This window comes from Oncorhynchus kisutch, linkage group LG11, assembly GCF_002021735.2.
Source record: "Oncorhynchus kisutch isolate 150728-3 linkage group LG11, Okis_V2, whole genome shotgun sequence".
Lineage (NCBI taxonomy): Eukaryota > Metazoa > Chordata > Actinopteri > Salmoniformes > Salmonidae > Oncorhynchus > Oncorhynchus kisutch.
In genome coordinates this window covers 59,747,462-59,767,955 of record NC_034184.2, presented here as the reverse complement: position 1 = coordinate 59,767,955, position 20,494 = coordinate 59,747,462, and the positions used below count along the sequence as shown (strand labels likewise).

General features: G+C 44.6%; 1 protein-coding gene across 1 annotated transcript in view; it reads left to right on the top strand.

Annotated features, from left to right (window-relative positions):
• LOC109899497 (plexin domain-containing protein 2) overlaps positions 1-20,494 on the top strand; it is a 177,307-nt gene that overhangs the window by 114,092 nt on the left and 42,721 nt on the right. Inside the window, exons 5-7 of the mRNA XM_020494793.2 lie at positions 9,611-9,733; positions 14,846-14,964; positions 16,392-16,491. Coding sequence (XP_020350382.2) covers positions 9,611-9,733; positions 14,846-14,964; positions 16,392-16,491 — 342 coding nt within the window. The remainder of the gene's footprint in view (positions 1-9,610; positions 9,734-14,845; positions 14,965-16,391; positions 16,492-20,494) is intronic.

Below are 20,494 nucleotides of genomic sequence, written 5' to 3'. Positions count from 1 at the left end.
AACCTGTAGCCAGTGGGTTTGGCGATGAGTATGAAGGAGTGATATAATAACCCATTGATATACATGTGCTTGACTTTTATTTGGTAGCAGTCTGAATTATCATTGCAATTCTACATGGCATATTATAAACTGGGTGGCTCGAGCCCTGAATGATGATTGCTTGAAAGCCGTGGAATATCAGACCTTGGTAACCAGTTTATAATAGCAATAAGGCACCTCTGGGTTTGTGGTATATAACCAATATACCACGGCTAAGGTCTGTATCTACTCCACATTGCGTTTTGCTTAAGAACAGCCCTTAGCTGTGTTATATTGGCCATATACCGCACCCCCCCTGGCCTCATTGCTTAATTATACAGCCATTGCTTTATTGCTCCAGGGTTTAGAAGAGTTTGTAATGAGGTTAGAGAAATCATTGCTGGTGTACAGAAGCATTTAGTGTGTGTGTGTGTGTGTGTGTGTGTGTGTGTGTGTGTGTGTGTGTGTGTGTGTGTGTGTGTGTGTGTGTGTGTGTGTGTGTGTGTGTGTGTGTGTGTGTGTGTGTGTGTGTGTGTGTGTGTGTGTGTGTGTGTTTGTGTGTGTGTGTGTGTGATTGATATCTGAATGCTGAGAAGTGTAAAGGGTCAAACAGAAGGTTATTTATCTCACCTCGTCACAGTCTGTCGACTGCCAGGCCAGCCAAACAAATTGAGCTTTGAAAACTCTCATCTGGCACAGACCGCAGTACAAAACCACTAACAGCCCTCAGCACAAGTCTTCCAGGCAGCCAGTTAGAATGGTACAAAACCACTTTCAACACTCAGCACTAGTGGCCAGTCTGCTAGACCTGTAGGAAACCACCACCACTCCCAGTACCCAACACTCAGCAATACCACCCGGTCCTGGAATACGTCCCAAGTGGCTCCCTATTCCCTACATAGTGCACTACTTTTGACCAGGGCTCTGGTCAAACGGAGTGCACTGTATAGGGAATATGGTGCCATTTGGGATGCTGATTGTGTTGGAGAGAGAACCAGACCAGAATATGGATTTGGAAAAGGACCTGCACTGCCAAGTGCTGGAATAATAATCCATTGATATCCATGTGAAATAGGAGTGATATAATAACCCATGGATATACAGTACATGTGAAATAGGAGTGATATAATAACCCATGGATATAGAGTACATGTGAAATAGGAGTGATATAATAACCCATGGATATACAGTACATGTGAAATAGGAGTGATATAATAACCCATGGATATACAATACATGTGAAATAGGAGTGATATAATAACCCATGGATATACAGTACATGTGAAATAGGAGTGATATAATAACCCATGGATATACAGTACATGTGAAATAGGAGTGATATAATAACCCATGGATATACAATACATGTGAAATAGGAGTGATATAATAACCCATGGATATAGAGTACATGTGAAATAGGAGTGAAATAATAATCCATTGATATACATGTGAAATAGGAGTGATATGACAGTATGAATATTAAGAAGAAAATAATACAATTATGACAACGCTTCCTGCTTTCTGTATCTGTGGGTGTGGGGTGTGTTTGTTTGTGTAATGGACCAGAGCAAGTCAGACACGTTACAAAAGAGGCAAGTGTGTTAGTAAATGTTCCAACAGCACTAGGGAGGTGAAGGAAGGAGGAAGGGGAGGTGAAGGAAGGAGGAGGAGAAGAAAGGAGGGGAAGGGAGGAGGAGGAGTATTTTCCACCGAGACTGAGGGTGAAACCACAACGTCTTCCGTGGCTATTATCACATCAAGGAGTCATGCTTAAACCGTACCCAACTATTCCAGCAATGTATGCTGACATTAGACTGTAATCATAATGGAAGAAAATAAATCACAATCACCATTATCATCATGCGAATATATATTTTTCCTGATTTCTTAAAGACTATTACTGGACAAGGTGAATGTTCCTCCCTAGCTATAGTATATCCCACTACATCAGCGCTATCCTGTAAAGCATGGAGCTTCCAGAACAGTGTTGCAGTCATGAGAGATGAATAGTCGTGTGTCCCAAATGGAACCCTGTTCCCAACATAGTGCACTACTTTTGACCAGAGCCCATAGGTTTCTGGTCAAAAGTAGTTGCACCATATAGGGAATAGGTTGCCATTTGGGATGCTGGAAAATGCTGTTAGCAGCTAGCAGCCACCCCACAGTAGATAAAGAGTCCCTGCATTTCTCCAGAGAGACACGGAGTGATGGAGAAGAGGGGAGTAGGAACGGCTATCAGCTCACCGCAGGCTCCAGGACTCTGCCTCTGTAAATCCCTGTTCACACACCTCCATTTCAGTGTCTTACCCCTCCCTTCATCCCTCTATCATCCTCTTTTCCTCCCTCCCTCCCTCCTTCCTCTCCTCCCCCTCCCAACTCATGTATCCATTTAGCTGGCCGTTCCACCCCTCCAGCTCTACCCTGCTCCAACCTTCCGTTCCTCCATTGGAATTGTGTTACCCTCCTGTGAGCTCGAGAGACAGTGTGGGATGGTGTGGGTCTAAGGCTGGACACATATGGCCCTGCATGCAAGCCAGGAAGGGGATGGGACAGGAACAGTACTAAGCTGTCCATATTAGGACAGCCACAGTCTGAGCAGTAGTCCTATTATGGACACCGCACATCAACTGAGTGTACAAAACATTATGAACACCTGCTCATTCCATGACAGACCATCCAGGTGAAAGCTATGATCCCTTATTGATGTCACTTGTTAAATCCACTTTCAGTCAGTGTAGATGAAGGGGAGGAGACAGGTTAAAGAGTCCTTGTGAAGCCTTGAGACAATTGAGACATGGATTGTGTATGTGTGCCATTCAGAGGATGAATGGGCAAGACAAGATATTTAAGGGCCTTTGAATGGGGTATGGTAGTAGGTGCCCGGGCACAACGGTTTGGGGCAGGGGCTGCAGGGTTTCCTGTGTGTATCAAGAATGATCCACCACCCAAAGGACATCCAGCTAACTAGACCTAACTGTGGTGAAGCATTGGAGTACACATGAGCCAGCATCCCTGTGGAACGCTTTCGACACCTCGTAGAGTCCATGCCCCGACGAGTTGAGTGCTTTTCTGTGGGGAAATTAGGAAGGCGTTCTGAATGCTTTGCACACTCAGTGTGTAGAGTTGAGTTGAGACGTGTCTCAGCCACACTGAGGATAGGGGTCAACACAGAGGTCAGGCACGTTTACAGACAAATCACATAGCACATGATCAAACGAAGTGGTGTCCTGACATGGTGTTGCTTCAACACTTAGAAATGGATCACCTAATAACAGAAGTCACACAAGAAGTGTTGTTGTGACGTGAAGTGTTGTTAGTGCTGCTGGAGCAGAAATGTAGAGAAGTGTCTAGAGGGTAGGAGGTTGTAGCGCTAGAGACATGTCTTATCGGTCCCAAGCGACACCCTATTCCCTACCTGGTCAGAAGTAGCGCACTATATAATAGAGTGCTATTTGGGACACAGGGTGGGGATCTGTGATCTGATCCCTCCATAACCCCAGCTGTCGTAGACAGTCAGGGTAGAAACCCAGCAGTGTGATGTCTTTACTGGCCCAGAACTGGCCCCCTGTCAAAACCCTGAAACAGACACACACACACACACATACACGTCACCCTCAGCTCCAGATTCTACCATACACACATGCATTGGGTTCAGCGGCTCAGTATTTCTCCAGGCACGCTATGGTTGTAAGCTTTGGTTGCATCCCAAATAGCATCATATTCCCTTTTTAGTGATGGGCCCTGGTCAAAAGTAATGCACTATAAAGGGAATAGTTTGCCATTTGGGACACATACTTTGTTTTAAGGGAGGATAACCACCGGGCTGACGTGTGTGCACTCCTAGAACAAGAGGTAGGGTTCTTCAGTTGGTGGTTCCCCATAGAACCCTCTGTAACGGTTCTACCAATAACCCTTTTATCATCTAAATCAAATCAAATTCTATTTGTCACATGCGCCGAATACAACAGGTATAGTGTAACGGCTTTCTTCCTGGGAAGGAGAGGCGGACCAAAACGCAGCGTGGTTAGGGTTAAACATCTTTAATAAAGACGAATACCGAGAAACCACTACAAATATACAAAACAATACATGTGAAAACCGAAAACAGTCCTGTGTGGTGAAATAAACACAGACACAGAAATAACCACCCACAAATCCCAACACAAAACAGGCTACCTAAATATGGTTCCCAATCAGAGACAATGACTAACACCTGCCTCTGATTGAGAACCATATCAGGCCAAACATAGAAATAGACAAACCAGACACACAACATAGAATGCCCACCCAGCTCACGTCCTGACCAACACTAAAACAAGGAAAACACACAAGAACTATGGTCAGAACGTGACATATAGTAGACCTTACCGTGAAATGCTTACTTACAAGCCCTTGACCAACAATGCAGTTCAAGAAATAGTTAAGAAAATATTTACTTAATAAACTAAAGACAAAAAAAGACAAAAAAATCTAAAAGTAAGACAAAAAAAATGACATAACAATAACAAGGCTACATACAGGGGGTACCGGTATTTGTAAAGTGACTATGCATAGATAATAAACAGCGAGTAGCAGCAGTGTAAAAACAATCAAAAGGTTCTTCCTTAAACCCTCTATGAAGGGTTCTACTGAGAACCCTTTTACCTTTGAAAGGTTCTTCCTAGAATCCTCTATGAACGCCTCCACCAACCTTATTAACCTTTCAAATGAAACAATACATTACATACACTACCGTTCTAAAGTTTTAGAACACCTACTCATTCAAGGGTTTTTCTTTATCTTCACTACTATTCTACAATGTAGAAAAACCTTTGAAGGAGTAGGTGTATATGATTAAGGCCTTTCTTTGAGAGCTAAGTTATACCCTAGGTCAGTGTTGTTAGGAAACTCCTGGTTTGCATTCCACATCAGGCCTGTAAGTCGCATTATGCTTGGCTTGCAAAGTGATGTGTAATGCATATTGGAATCCAGCCAGTGTGAGGATATTCAACGATTTGAACTTTTAATCACCTGGAACGTGCGCTGAGAACGACTGCCAAGGTGGGGAAGATTCATTAATGAGACTGCCTTAATCATCTAAAGTGGAACAACCATTGCAGTAACAGGCGCAATAAATCCAAGTAACAGATTGGATTATGTTAGAAACATTTATGTTGTTTATATTTGAGTAGCATACGATTAATTAATCAATCAATGTACATGCAAAAACACAGATATTAATAGATGCAATTGTGAAAATCAACCTACAATAGAACATTCTGGGAAATTTGACAATGATGGGTGTGGTTTTGATTGTGTCATTTTGACTCTGTGTAGAGTAAAATAATCACACTTGACTCTGGTTATTAATACCAACAGACAACACTGGGGTTCTTGTACACCACTGAGTGTTAAGTTAATATAACTCCTGAATCAACACAAAAAATTAAAATCAAGACAGAAATCATGGCAAAGATATCAACTTATATCAGCCAGAACAGGACTGGCCACCTCTCATAGCCTGGTTCCTCTCTAGGTTTATTCCTAGGTTTTGGCCTTTCTAGGGAGGTTTTCCTAGCCACCGTGCTTCTACACCTGCATTGCTTGCTGTTTGGGGTTTTAGGCTGGGTTTCTGTACAGCACTTTGAGATATCAGCTGATGTACGAAGGGCTATATAAATACATTTGATTTGATTTGAACTGAGTTAGTACTGTTATTTGAAATGATTAAGGGAATACCAGATACTGTACATGTACAAATGTTCCCATATAGGCACAGTTTAAAACATTCCCACGTCGATCTTTTGAAACTTTACTTTGATTACTCAAACTCTGAGGTAAACACTAATGCTCAGGCACTATTTCAAAGAAATAAAAAATTACAATAAAAAAATGTATTTAGATTCAGAAGGGTTCTATGTAGAACCCGTCATGCCTTCCAAAGAATCTTCGAGGAACCCTACTTCCTAATACGGTTCTTAGGATGTTAAAGGTTCTAAGTAGAACCATTTTCCTTACAAATAACTTTTGTCTTCCAAAAAGTGTTCTTCAGATGAAAACAGGTAGAAACCTATCCCTCTGCAAAGAACCATTTTAGAACCATTTTTTTCTACGTGTGGAATGCAGTGGAATAACAAGGCAGCCAATAAACACACACACACACACACACATAACCTATATCTTCTAGCCACACACAGGCACTTGCACACTAACAGGCAAACAGATGAAGTAGAGAGAGAGGAGACAGACACGGGGAGGAAGCCGAAAGACACAAGGTGGTCCCTCAGTATGGAGACAGCAGTTTGTCCAGTTGTTTCTCCTCTCTTCCTATGCTAACAAAGGCTTTCTCTATGTGTGTGCCTCTAGTGTCTGATAAGCCTCAGTCATTATGATTACACAGACAAAATGAGGGCAGCCTCTCCCTTAATTGAAGAGATGTTTTTCTCGGCCGCTGTTTGTGAGATAAGGTAATGGCCAGACACGCAGCAGACGCTCAAGGCGAATACGGAGAGATGTGTGTGTGTGTGTGTGTGTGTGTGTGTGTGTGTGCGCGCGCAGGCGTCTCTTCCTCCTATGCTGGCTGCTCCTATGAAGTCTCTCCAGAACTTAACAAAGCCTCAGTATGGAAAAACAATTGGGTTATTTGGACAGAATGTTTAATAAAGTAGAGTGCTTGGTCAAGACATTCTGGTAATGCCCATTCGTGTTTTCCCTCTGTATACAGAACAGTACTCCCTGATACCAGAACACGTAAACAGAGGTAGAACTAGAAATGGAACAAAATCTCTTATCCCTCTCACTATCCGTCTCAGTTTCTCTCTCTCTCTCTCTACTCCCACTCCTACTGTCCAGTTCCCCAACCGTCCTTAAAGTGACGGCCATAATGAATTTGACAGCCTGCTCTATTGATTGGCTCTCTCTCTCTCTCTCTGGGTGTCTGCTCTTAAGTGTATTGCGAGACTGTCGTATTTTCCCCAGGCTGTCGGTTTAATGTTTTTGTGTTTGCAATAGATTTTTAGGAAAAGCCTCTCTCCTCATACTCCACAGTGTGTTGAGAGAGAGCGAGAGAGAGAGAGAGCGAGAGCGAGAGAGAGCGAGAGAGAGAGAGAGAGAGAGAGAGAGAGAGAGAGAGAGAGAGAGAGAGAGAGAGAGAGAGAGAGAGAGAGAGAGAGAGAGAGAGAGAGAGAGAGAGAGAGAAGCCCCAAACCTCCATCCTCTTATCTCTTGGTACAATTTTTCTCAATTGCTAAAACACTAAAACCCATTGGCTGAACAAAGTTCTCAGTTGCCTGGACTCAATTAGCTAATTAAGCAGTCTGTTGTCAATACCTTAAACCATTTCACATGGTAAAACACAATTTGCAGATCTCACTTAGACTTTTCAGCAAAACTCTAAACACATTCTCATTCTCAAAACACATTCTGCACTCTAATGCACATGTCATCCATACTGGTAAACACAAGTGGCAACAATCAAATACAGATAGAGAAAACATGTCATTGATTGAACACAACCACTCAAAATTGATAAAACCTGTTTCAAATGCTGCGACACAACCAATATAAGCCAGTTCAGAGAGCAAACAGGTTGTTGAAGGTGGAAAGGAGAAAGTCTGAGAATGGATACTGTAGTACAGTGCATTGTAGGCTGTATACTGTACAATGGACAAATTGTATGGCCCCTGAACATTGTGCTTTCCATTTATTAACAGTTCTGACTGCTCAATAGATTTTGACTGGTTGTAGGTTCATATCAACAAAGAACAAGAATTACAGTATCACAGAGACAAAGGACAAGTTTGTGAGATGCAGGGTACAGTACTGTAAAAATAGGGGTACAAGGAGGAGGAAGAACAAAAAACAAAATTCCAAAGAGCAAAGCAGAGTAGTAATTTGTGATCAATTTTGAGCTACTATGATAGAACATGTTTTCGTGCATCAAAAGACAATGACGGAAAAATATGAATATTTTTTTAGATAAAAAATGTGCTTCTCCCTGAATTTTTTTTGTTTTGAACAATGTGTTTTCTATTTTTCGGTGTATTGTTTACTGACTGCTTGAGAGTGTATATCATTTTGATCACTTTGTTTATGATTTGAGAGCAGTGTGTGATTTTGAACACAGGTAAAACTGTTTTGAGGCGAATGTTTTATTTTGCAAGAGGAGTCAGAGGTTATGTAAATAGTGCTTGAAGATGAGGTTTTGTGTTTAATGTTTTCAGGAAATGGAGCAAGGTTTCAGAAATTGTGTTCTAGCAATTGAGAAAAACTGTAAATGTCTCTCCCCCTCTCCCCCCATGTTTACCTAGTAGACCGACAGGTAGGCTTACTGTAGTCACTCAACTCCCCCTCCTCCTTCTATCCTCCCATTCTCCTGTATCTCCACAGCTCTGTGCTCTGCTGACTGCACTGGGTGGGGGCACACACTCGTACAAACACACACACACATCTGGATGGGGGCTGCGCTTGACTGTGCGGCCCTTAAGGACAGGATTGATTTCTCACTGGGAGGGGCCGTGTTCTTGGCCTCTGTCGTAATGTGTTGTTTTCTTTACAGCTCGTCTGCTGTTGGTGAAGACATATGGTGACACGAACTGGCAGTGAAATGGCTGCAGCTATGAGTGACCTTTTGAAGAACACTGTTTAGGTTTCCCCCCCCCCTCCAATTTATTTTTCTCACTTTTTCTTGTTGAACAAAAGTTTCAGGCAGATGCGTTCATCCGAAGCAACTTACAGCCATGTGTGCATGCGTTTAACGTATGGGTGGTCACAGGAATCAAACCCACCATGTTCTACCAACTGAGCAACAAAGGACAACTTTTTTTCGATTGATGTCCTCTCTGATAGAGCTGTATTTAGACGATGCGAGTAAACACACACACACACACACACACAAACAGGCACACACACACACACCCACACTGTGGAAAAGCTGAGTGAGAAAGCAGCAGGCGTACCTTTTCGCCAGCCTTCTAACTGTCTCTAATGGCTGAAGAAGAAACAGTCCTCTGTGACTCTAACCTGTCATACAAACACCACCTTGTTGTGCGACTGAACAGAGTGGAAGCCCTTAACAAAGTCCTTATTGTCACTGACTGTGTGTGCGTGCGCGTGTGTGTGCGTGCGTGCCTGCGTGTCCGGTTTGAGACTGTCAGGCAGAGAGGGAAGCTTCGCCAGGGAACATGACTGAGAAACTCCATTATATGATGAGTGGAATTTACTCCGCTAAATCAGCATTTCCTCTTTGAAGCCCTTCAGGTTTTATTGTATGTAATATAATTAGCTAATTAATCAGCAGGACCAAGCAGCTGATGCAGGTGGGGGGTTAGGAGGCCAGTGGCTGGGGGGTCAGCGGGGATATGATGGACCATTTTTGTAAACGTGTGGTAAGATGAACAGAAATGCATCTTGACTTGCTGAAGTTCGGTGGTTTATTGGACTGCACCTGGCCCGAAAGGGGGCAGCACCTGTCTGACCTTGATATGTGAGAGCGAGAGAGACCTTGAACGAGTGGAATATAATAGTAGTCCCTCAGTCGTTTACATGCTGATTTGTTGCGTGGTGGCGACTGTCGTATATAATGAGTACTATCTGCTCTGTGTTTCTTCCTCAGGGTTCATCTACACGGGTGATGTGGTCCACAGGATGCTGACGGCCACCCAGTACATCGCCCCCCTCATGGCCAACTTTGATCCCAGTGTCTCCAGGAACTCAACCGTCATCTACTTTGACAATGGTACGTGGCATTCAGTCCCTAGTTTTTCTGTGCTCTGTCCTTAAGATATTAGCAACTCCAGCTACAAGATCCCACGTCTGACAGAAGTGCGTAACTTGCAAGATGCAAAGCTGAGACCCATGGCTCTCAAAGGCATGCTGGAGCACATGACGAACTGCGCCAGAAGCACAGACTATTGGTGGGAAAAGGAAAACCTAATAATGGGCTCTTTCAAAAACAGGTCAATCTTATGGTTGGAATCTAGGCCTCCATTGCCAATCTCCCCAAATCAGTGTCTGCCTCCCAAATGGCACCCTATATCCTATTTCGGGGATAGGGTGTCATTTAGGACGCAGCTAGTGACTGACCAGCTGAATGACCTTTTCCAGTGGACCTTTTCCATCATGGGTTAGGCAGTGTGGCAGCTGATCGATATCCAGCCTAGATGCATGTAGACAGGAACCTCAGCCTCGCCTCTCTACCTCATACACATCCAATTAAAACCTGATTCATCTACTTTAAATGTAGCCCCCCATGGGGACCCACTGACAGCCTCTCTTTCGCACTTTAAGAGGTATTCAACGTTGTAAGAAGTTGTGTCTATGTGTTTTCAACATTTTCCAGCCCTATGCAGTCATCGTCCCCCTGCCGACTAGTACACTATTCCCAGTGTGTCGAGAGAGATTTTATTTTGCCTAACTTTCTGCAGCATATAAGCCATTTTAGGGAAAAACAAGGCCAGCTTGTGCAGTGCACTCATTCTCACCCAGTGTGTATTTTTAGAAGAGGGAGCCCCAGATAGCACGGCTGCTTTCTCTCTGAACTCAATGCATTTTAAGTAGGCTCCGGACTTCTATTAGGCTTACCTTTTTATAGCGCTGACTGGTGGAACTCACACGGCCAACAAGGAGTAGCCACACTACTCTCTTTTCCCTCCTCCAATCTACCTATACCTCTGTCTACCTCTACACGTCTTCAATTTACCCTCAATTGCCCCCTCTCTCCCTCCCTCCTTCCCCACCCAAAACAGAATCCAAGCAGAGTAGCGTTGCGTTCCCAGCCCCCCGTACACTGTTCTAGCCAGGACCCATTCTCAGTCAGATAGAGAGAGTATTCAGAACAGACAGGGTTACTGTGACAACCGCTGGCTGTATCCCAAATGGCACCCTGTTCCCTATACAGTGCACCACGTTTGACCAGGGCACATGGGGCACCCCAATTTCCCATATAGGGAATAGGGTGCCATTTGGGACGCGGCCACTGACATGCCCTGCCTCGATTCCTGTCCTCTCTACATCAAACATGCGGCCCCATGCCCCGGCCAGGTCATGGAGAATCCTGTAGCATCAGCCTCATGCATAAGCCTTCTGGAGGCCAGGTGTGGATATTATGGGGTTTCCTGTAGCACTACAGCTGCAGTACTCCTAGCTGTCAGCAGAGAAACGAAATCCCCACTTTACTTTGGACGGGAGAGAGGTTCAGGCTGTGTGATGGAAAAATTGATTACTTATGTTAACAAACCTTTATTGCTCTGGCTCCTGGCCAAATGACTGTCTGGCTGCATGGGAGAGCAAAGGCATCACTTTCACGTCCAAAGGCTCTCCAAAGTCCACACTAAATCAAAACAGCATGGGGAGGAACGTGAGGTTTGCACCCAGGGTAGGGATGTGCGTGGTTATTTGAATATCTGAACGGGATGTTAGTACTCAAATACATTTTTGGAGAGAAAACAGGCCTCTTTTAACCAGATTGCTTTTTCTAAATGAAATGACAATATCCATGTAACATTGTTATATACAAGGATATACCATGACATTTCAAATGATTCACTGAATAAAATAACAAACTTTTCAGTGTTGTTTCTGACATGCACGTGCGCCCCACCAAAAGACCGGTAGCCTTCACCTGTCAAATCAAATCAAATCAAATTTATTTATATAGCCCTTCGTACATCAGCTGATATCTCAAAGTGCTGTACAGAAACCCAGCCTAAAACCCCAAACAGCAAGCAATGCAGGTGTAGAAGCACGGTGGCTAGGAAAAACTCCCTAGAAAGGCCAATACCTAGGAAGAAACCTAGAGAGGAACCAGGCTATGTGGGGTGGCCAGTCCTCTTCTGGCTGTGCCGGGTGGAGATTATAACAGAACATGGTCAAGATGTTCAATGTTCATAAATGACCAGCATGGTCGAATAATAATAAGGCAGAACAGTTGAAACTAGAGCAGCAGCACAGTCAGGTGGAAGTTGAAACTGGAGCAGCAGCATGGCCAGGTAGACTGGGGACAGCAAGGAGTCATCATGTCAGGTAGTCCTGGGGCATGGTCCTAGGGCTCAGGTCAGTTGAAACTGGAACAGCAGCATGGCCAGGTGGACTGGGGACAGCAAGGAGTCATCATGTCAGGTAGTCCTGGGGCATGGTCCTAGGGCTCAGGTCCTCCGAGAGAGAGAAAGAAAGAGAGAAGGAGAGAATTAGAGAACGCACACTTAGATTCACACAGGACACCGAATAGGACAGGAGAAGTACTCCAGATATAACAAACTGACCCCAGCCCCCCGACACATAAACTACTGCAGCATAAATACTGGAGGCTGAGACAGGAGGGGTCAGGAGACACTGTCTTGTTGTTTATGTTGTCCAATCAGAGCGGCAAAGAGGCACAATGTGTAGCAAATGGCGTGAGAGTTCACTAACGTAATGCAACGATGGAACAAAAAATAAACAAACAAAAAAGCATTAAAAGCGTGAAGGCTACAATGAGCAACCAACAGGTAGGATGTTTTTTCTGAATGGGGTTGGGGAGAAAGCGCAGCATGTGGTTCCAATCAGCCTCGCTACTCCAGTCAAGACAGGCACTGTTATGTGGGATGATGAATAACGTTGTGGCTGCTACAAGTTAGCTAGTCTTGGCTGTAGCCGAGTTGCCTTGGCGTCTCTCTCTCTCGCTCTCTCTCCCTCCCTCTGCTCGCTGCACACACACCGCCCCATATAACCTCTGCAGGCACAGCTGGAGCAATAGAGCGCCAGCCTCTACCATGCGCAGCAGTGCTCAGGTTAAAAATGTGTGTTTAAAAAAAACACAAATGTATTTCGAAAATACTGATATCCGACAAAAAAAGGATACTATTTGAATATTGAAATGCTTGTGCTTGTTCAATGAACCATAAACAATGAGTGAACGTGCACCTGTGGAACGGTTGTTAAGACACTAACAGCTTACAGATGGTAGGCAATTAAGGTCACAGTTATGAAAACATAGGACACTAAAGAGGCCTTTCTACTGACTCTGAAAATCACCAAAAGAAAGATGCCCAGGGTCCCTGCTCATCTGTGTGAACGTGCCTTAGGCATGCTACAGATGTGGCCAGGACAATAAATTGTAATGTCCATACTGTGAGACGCCTAAGACAGCGCTACAGGGAGACAGGACGGACAGCTGATCGTCCTCGCAATGGCAGACCATGTGTAACAACACCTGCACAGGATCGGTACATCCGAACAACACACCTGCGGGACAGGTACAGGATGGCAACAACAACTGCCCGAGGTACACCAGGAACGCACAATCCCTACATCAGTGTTCAGACTGTCCGCAATAGGCTGAGAGAGGCTTGTAGGCCTGTTGTAAGGCAGCTCCTCACCATACCTCACCGCCAACAACATTTTCTATGGGCACAAACTCACCGTCGCTGGACCAGACAGGACTGGCAAAAAGTTTTCTTCACTGATGAGACGTGGTTTTGTCTCACCAGGGGTGATGGTCAGATTCACGTTTATCTTCGAAGGAATGAGTGTTACACCGAGGCCTGTAGTCTGGAGCGGGATCGATTTGGAGGTAGAAGGTCCATCATGGTCTGGGGCGGTGTGTCACAGCATCATCTGACTGAGCTTGTTGTCATTGCAGGCAATCTCAACGCTGTGTGTTACAGGGAAGACTTCCTCCTCCCTCATGTGTTACCCTTCCTGCAGGCTCATCCTATCATGACCCTCCAGCCACCAGCCATATTGCTCATTCTGTGCGTGATTTCCTGCAAGACAGTAATGTCAGTTTTCTGCCATGGCCAGCGAAGAGCCCAGATCTCAATCCCATTGAGCACGTCTGCGACCTGTTGGATCAGAGGGTGAGGGCTAGGGCCTTGTAGGTGCCTTGGTGGAAGAGTGGGGTAACATCTCACCGCAAGAACTGGCAATTCTGGTGCAGTCCATGAGGAGATGCACTGCAGTACTTAATGCAGCTGGTGGCCACACCAGATACTGACTGTTACTTTTGATTTTGACCCCCCTTTGTCCAGGGGCACATTATTCAATTTCTGTTAGTCACATGTCTGCGGAACTTGTTCAGTTTATGTCTCAGTTGTTGAATCTTGTTATGTTCATACAAATATTTACACACGTTACATTTGCTGAAAATAAACGCAGTTGACAGTGAGAGGACGTTTCTTATTTTTTTGCTGTATTTACTAGGCTTACATGTATCTTTTATAATCTGAGAAGGTGAGACTGTGGTACCAGAGAAGACACGTCACAACTCATTTTGGCTACCCTGGGTGCCTCCGGCAATGTTTGAAACTTAAGGAACCTTGCCTCCACTGGGTTTTGCTCTCCAAATTCTTATCTAATAGAAATCTATGTAGGTCTATGTAGTTCTCTGTTGTCATGTGTAGTTATATATCAGGGATGGGTAATCATTTTGTCTCAAAGGGACACATTGGGATTTCAAAATTCAGGGGGCTGCATAGACTTCTTTGGGGACCGATTTTGTTATAGGTCCATTATAATTTCTACAAACTTTCTATCCAGTTTTAAACCCCTAGGATTCCCACACCTGTTATGTATGGTTCTGTATGGTCCTGTGTGGTTATACTGTATGTGGTTCTATATTATTTTGTATGGTCATGTGTGGTTCTATGTGGTTCTAAGTGGTTTTGTGTGGAACTGTGTGTTTATATGTAGTTCTGTGTGGCCCTATGTGGTTATACAGTGTGTTGTTCTGTGTGGTACTGTGTTGTTCTAAGTAAGTTATATCTAGTTCTAAATGGTTCTTTGTGGTTTTGCATGGTCCTGTGTGGTTATGAGGTCCTGTTTGGTTGTCTAAGGTTCTGACAGTCTCCCTCTCTCCCTTCCTCTCATCCAGGCACTGCTCTGGTAGTCCAGTGGGACCATGTCCACCTGCAGGACAGCTACAACCTGGGCAGCTTCACCTTCCAGGCCACACTGCACAGCGACGGCAGGATCGTCTTCGCCTACAAAGAGGTCTCTCTCTCTCTCTCTCTCTCTCTCTCTCGTTCTCTTTATCTACATATACCTATCTCTCTCTCTCTCCTCTCTCTCTCTCTCCTTTCTCTCTCTCTCTCTCTCCCTCTCTCTCTCTCTGTTGCTCCCTATCTAGGCTATATATCCCTCCCCTCTGCCTCTTTCTCTCTCTTTCTCTATTTCTGCTACTCTTAGTCCCTCTCTCACTGTCTCTCTTTATTTCTCTCGCTGCTCCTCCCTCCACCTCTCTCCCATCGATGGGTGGATTGCTTAGCGACAAAACCCGATCTGTGCGCAACCCTTGAGGAAAACAGAAGGGATTAGTTTAGAATCAAAGGATTGTTGACAACATGCACACTTTATTTCCTCTCCAAATGTTCATTGAGAACATAAATACATTTGCACAATGAGTATTTGTTGTCTCTCTCAAATATGTCGTTACCGTTGTTGGCTAGCTAGATAGCGATAATTAGCTTAACAAGACATGGTATCAAGAACAAGATAAAAAACCAGCTGAAACGAGCCACCTACGATTCCCCCCACATGGCAGCTTCTTGTCATTGTTGCTAGCTATCTGAGCTTTCAGAATGGTAACAGCACACGGCCTCTGCAATGCTCGCGCATCATTTCCGTGACGTTGTCAGCTGACCCAGCTATAGGGGTGTAGGAGTGACATAACGTCACACCGAGCTCGTAAGGGAATGCTTCACACTCACAGCTCTCTCCTTCTCCATCTCTTTCTCTCTCTCTCTCTCTCTCTCTCTGTTTCCATTTCTCTCTCTCTCGCTCTCTCATTCCTCACCCTCTCTTCCTTGTGGCGACGGAGCACTTATTACATTCTCTCCGTGATTGAGTTGATAAATAAAGCTCTGTGCTCTCCAACCTCTGTTCTCAATCAGGGCATGATGCGACATCTCTCTTTCTCTCTCTCTCTCTTTCTCTCCGTTCCAATCAGGGAGTACTTTTCTCTAAACACTCACCTCATCCACCTTCATGTAAAGACGTAAAGGGGACTGCTGTGTTCACTTCACTTTCACCACACAATAAAAGTGTGTCTCTCCAAGGATCTCTACATTCTCAAGTTTGAGCCTGCCAGACTTGTTTTGTGGAATTATTAATTGGATTTTCTGAGGAGATGAGTTGATTGTACGCTCTTTGTTCTTGCCAGTAAGTGAAGTCCCATTGTCTGTAGGCTTGCGTCACAAAATGGCACCCTATTCCCTACATAGTGCCGGCCCTGGTCAAAAGAAGTGCACTATAAACGGTATAGGGTGTCATTTGGGACACATTTACCCCAGCCTTCCATCAGCATCAGAAACTCTTAGGCCTCTGCCTGGTTTGGTCTGTTTGCAGGCGGCTCAGTTAGATAGACAGGTGTGGCGGCTGGTGATTGATGCCCCTCCACTGGTCTCTCCTCTCTCTTCCAGATCCCCATCGAGGTGGCCCAGATCAGCTCTGTCAATCACCCGGTGAAGGTGGGCCTCTCCGATGCCTTTGTGGTGGTCCACAGGATCCAACAGATTCCCAGTGAGTCACCATGATGCAGAGAGTGCTGCGTTACTGTACGCATGCACACACACGACTCCCTGCGTCGCTACATACACATAAACCATCATAAACCACATCCCACACACACGACTCCCTGCGTCGCTACATACACATAAACCATCATAAACCACATCCCACACACACACACACACGACTCCCTGCGTCGCTACATACACATAAACCATCATAAACCACATCCCACACACACACGACTCCCTGCGTTGCTACATACACATAAACCATCATAAACCACATCCCACACACACACACGAATCCCTGCGTCGCTACATACACATAAACCATCATAAACCACATCCCACACACACACGACTCCCTGCGTCGCTACATACACATAAACCATCATAAACCACATCCCACACACACACACACGACTCCCTGCGTCGCTACATACACATAAACCATCATAAACCACATCCCACACACACATGACTCCCTGCATCGCTACATACACATAAACCATCATAAAACACATCCCACACACACACACACACACGACTCCCTACGTCGCTACATACACATAAACCATCATAAACCACATCCCACACACACATGACTCCCTGCGTCGCTACATACACATAAACCATCATAAACCACATCCCACACACACACACACACACACACACAACTCCCTGCATCGGTACATACACATACACCATCATAAACCACATCCCACACACACATGACTCCCTGCGTCGCTACATACACATAAACCATCATAAACCACATCCCACACACACACACACGACTCCCTGCATCGCTACATACACATAAACCATCATAAACCACATCCCACACACACACACACGACTCCCTGCGTCGCTACATACACATAAACCATCATAAACCACATCCCACACACACACGACTCCCTGCGTCGCTACATACACATAAACCATCATAAACCACATCCCACACACACACGACTCCCTGCATCGCTACATACACATAAACCATCATAAACCACATCCCACACACACACACACACGATTCCCTGCGTCGCTACATACACATAAACCATCATAAACCACATCCCACACACACACGATTCCCTGCGTCGCTACATACACATAAACCATCATAAACCACATCCCACACACACACACACACGATTCCCTGCGTCGCTACATACACATAAACCATCATAAACCACATCCCACACACACACACACAACTCCCTGCATCGGTACATACACATACACCATCATAAACCACATCCCACACACACATGACTCCCTGCGTCGCTACATACACATAAACCATCATAAACCACATCCCACACACACACACACGACTCCCTGCGTCGCTACATACACATAAACCATCATAAACCACATCCCACACACACACACACGACTCCCTGCGTTGCTACATACACATAAACCACAACACACACACACACGACTCCCTGCGTCGCTACATACACATAAACCATCATAAACCACATCCCACACACACACACACACAACTCCCTGCATCGGTACATACACATAAACCATCATAAACCACATCCCACACACACACGACTCCCTGCATCGCTACATACACATAAACCACATCACACACACACACACACACACATGCACGCACACCTTTTACCACTCACACATCACGTGTACGCATACCACATTACACCTTTTACCACTCACACATCACGTGTACACATACCACATTACACCTTTTACTCCACACACACCATCAAACATCACTTGAGTTTTTTACTGTGTATATACCATCACATACCACCTCATACTGCATGACACCAAAGGATGGGCAGTGGATACATACAGTAAGCCAATCACATGACCGGTACAAGTTTTCCCCCCCCCTCTCAGAACTCCTCCCTTGTGGGGCTGAAATACGGTGAAGTTGCCCGTAGACCAGGGGTGGGCAACTACGGTCCGCGGGCCGCATTGGGAATTTTAAAGGATATATTATTTGGGGTTAAAAAAAAAACACTCCAGGCCACAGCCAACATTATATTGGACCGATATATATTGGACCTAAAATAACTGCCCCATTTCTGGCCCGCAAATTGATTTTGATGAACAAATAAGTTCTTTTTAAAGTCTGTGCTGCCTTTTTCTTGTATTCGAAATCCCCAAATTCCCCCCTGCCCTATATGCTGATCTCGGTTCAGTTCTGCATTTCTCCCACTGGGGGAAGGGAAGTTGGTCCTAGATCTGAACCTCACGCCAAAGCGGCATGAGTTCAACTTTTTGTTGTGGCCTCTCAGACGGCAGAATGGGAATGATTACATGGGCGCGGTCCAGAATTGTCTCTTTGCATGACGTTCCTTCCAATGTAGGGCCATTAAAGTTAAAAGAAAGTTGAGCAAAGAGGAGAAAGTCAACCTTTTCATCCACTGCTAGACCCTCTCTGGGGCTTTCATTTCATTTTCAAGTCTGCAAAAATCATTCATTTAATTGCTTGTTGATGATATGTTCATAGGACTTGGCTTTTGAAGAATGTACAGTATTTGTTTCACGTAGCGTTTTATAGCTTGTTATTTATAACATTTCGACGTTGTCTGGAATTATTAAATCGTGGGTAATAAGTACCTCTGCTCAGAAAACTTTAAAGACTCCCCGTTGGCACCCCATGGCCGACATAGTGCACTACTTTGTATTTGACCAAAGCCCTATGGGCACTACATAGGGAATAGGGGACCATTTGGATCAAAGCCACTGTGGTCAGTAATAAAGGGTTTAGGTGTTATAATGGGGAGTTCAAACCTGCTGCTCAGCTGTTCTGTGAGTGTTGTGCTTCTGTGGTTGTTGATTATTTCTACTTTTCTGAAAACTGTGGGTTCAGCTGTGCTCTTGTAACTGTAGCCACAGTAGCTCTCCCACAACACTCTTGTTGGTACTATATAGCCCTCAAACTCAACTCTGGACCTCGAAGTCAGTTCCACTGTGTTTTTTCATTGTTCCCCTCTAATCAGGAACTCATTTAGACCTGGGACACCAGGTGGGTACAATTAATTATCAGGTAGAACAGAAAATCAGCAGGCTCCGGACCTCGTAGGGTAAGAGTTGAATACCCCTGCTATAGAGGGTTCTCGGGCTTCCAAAGGACTTGTGTTAAATACTACCCCCTTTGATGCAGTCTTTCTAACGTTCAGCTCAGCTGGATGAAAACAGTCTGCTCAGCTGCATCCCAAATGGCACCCTATTCCCTATGGGACCATGTCAAAGGTAATGCAGTATAGCTGAAGAGTATTTATCTCTGCTCTGCTCTGCTGAGGAGTATTTTTCTCTGCTCATACAAGAGTAATAAAGGCCTAGTTTCTTTCTTTTAATTATTATAATAATTTTTAGTTTTAGTAGTTTTTTTAGTTTTAGTTTTTTTAATCAGGAGGTGCTACTTCAAACTTAATCCTTAACTTACCCAATGAAAGCCTAAACTTAAATTGAACCCTATCCCTAACTTTAACCCTAACGTTAACCATTCAGAATTAACGCCTACACTTTTTTGGACTGACAACGAAGATACAGCACCAGAGGGTGTAATTTAAACTTCAAGCCATGGCCTAATTCTGTTGCTGCAGTTATGCCATTTTATTTGGAGATTCGGTTGCAAAGTTCTGTCTGTTCTAGCCTGAAAGACTGTAAAATGCTGAGCCAACTTCCTCACAAACTTTTACTGGGTTCACTTATTTTTTTATTTTGGTTTAATGGACAATACAGCCCAAACAGTAGTACTGTACTCCCTCTGAAGTAAACTATTGGTTTCCTGTATGAGAGACCTCTCCTTTGGAAGTGTAATATCCTGAAAACATACATTTGATCATATATTTCATATACCTAGTGAATGGTGGCGAATGTGATATCTCTAGAGAGGAGCGAAATAGGCAGGTTGGTGGATGAACATGGAGAAGGTGATATTTGGGCAGAGAGCAGACACCCATGTCTGTCTGTCTGTCTGTCTGTCTGGAGAGAAAGGTCAGGATTAGCGTCTTGGG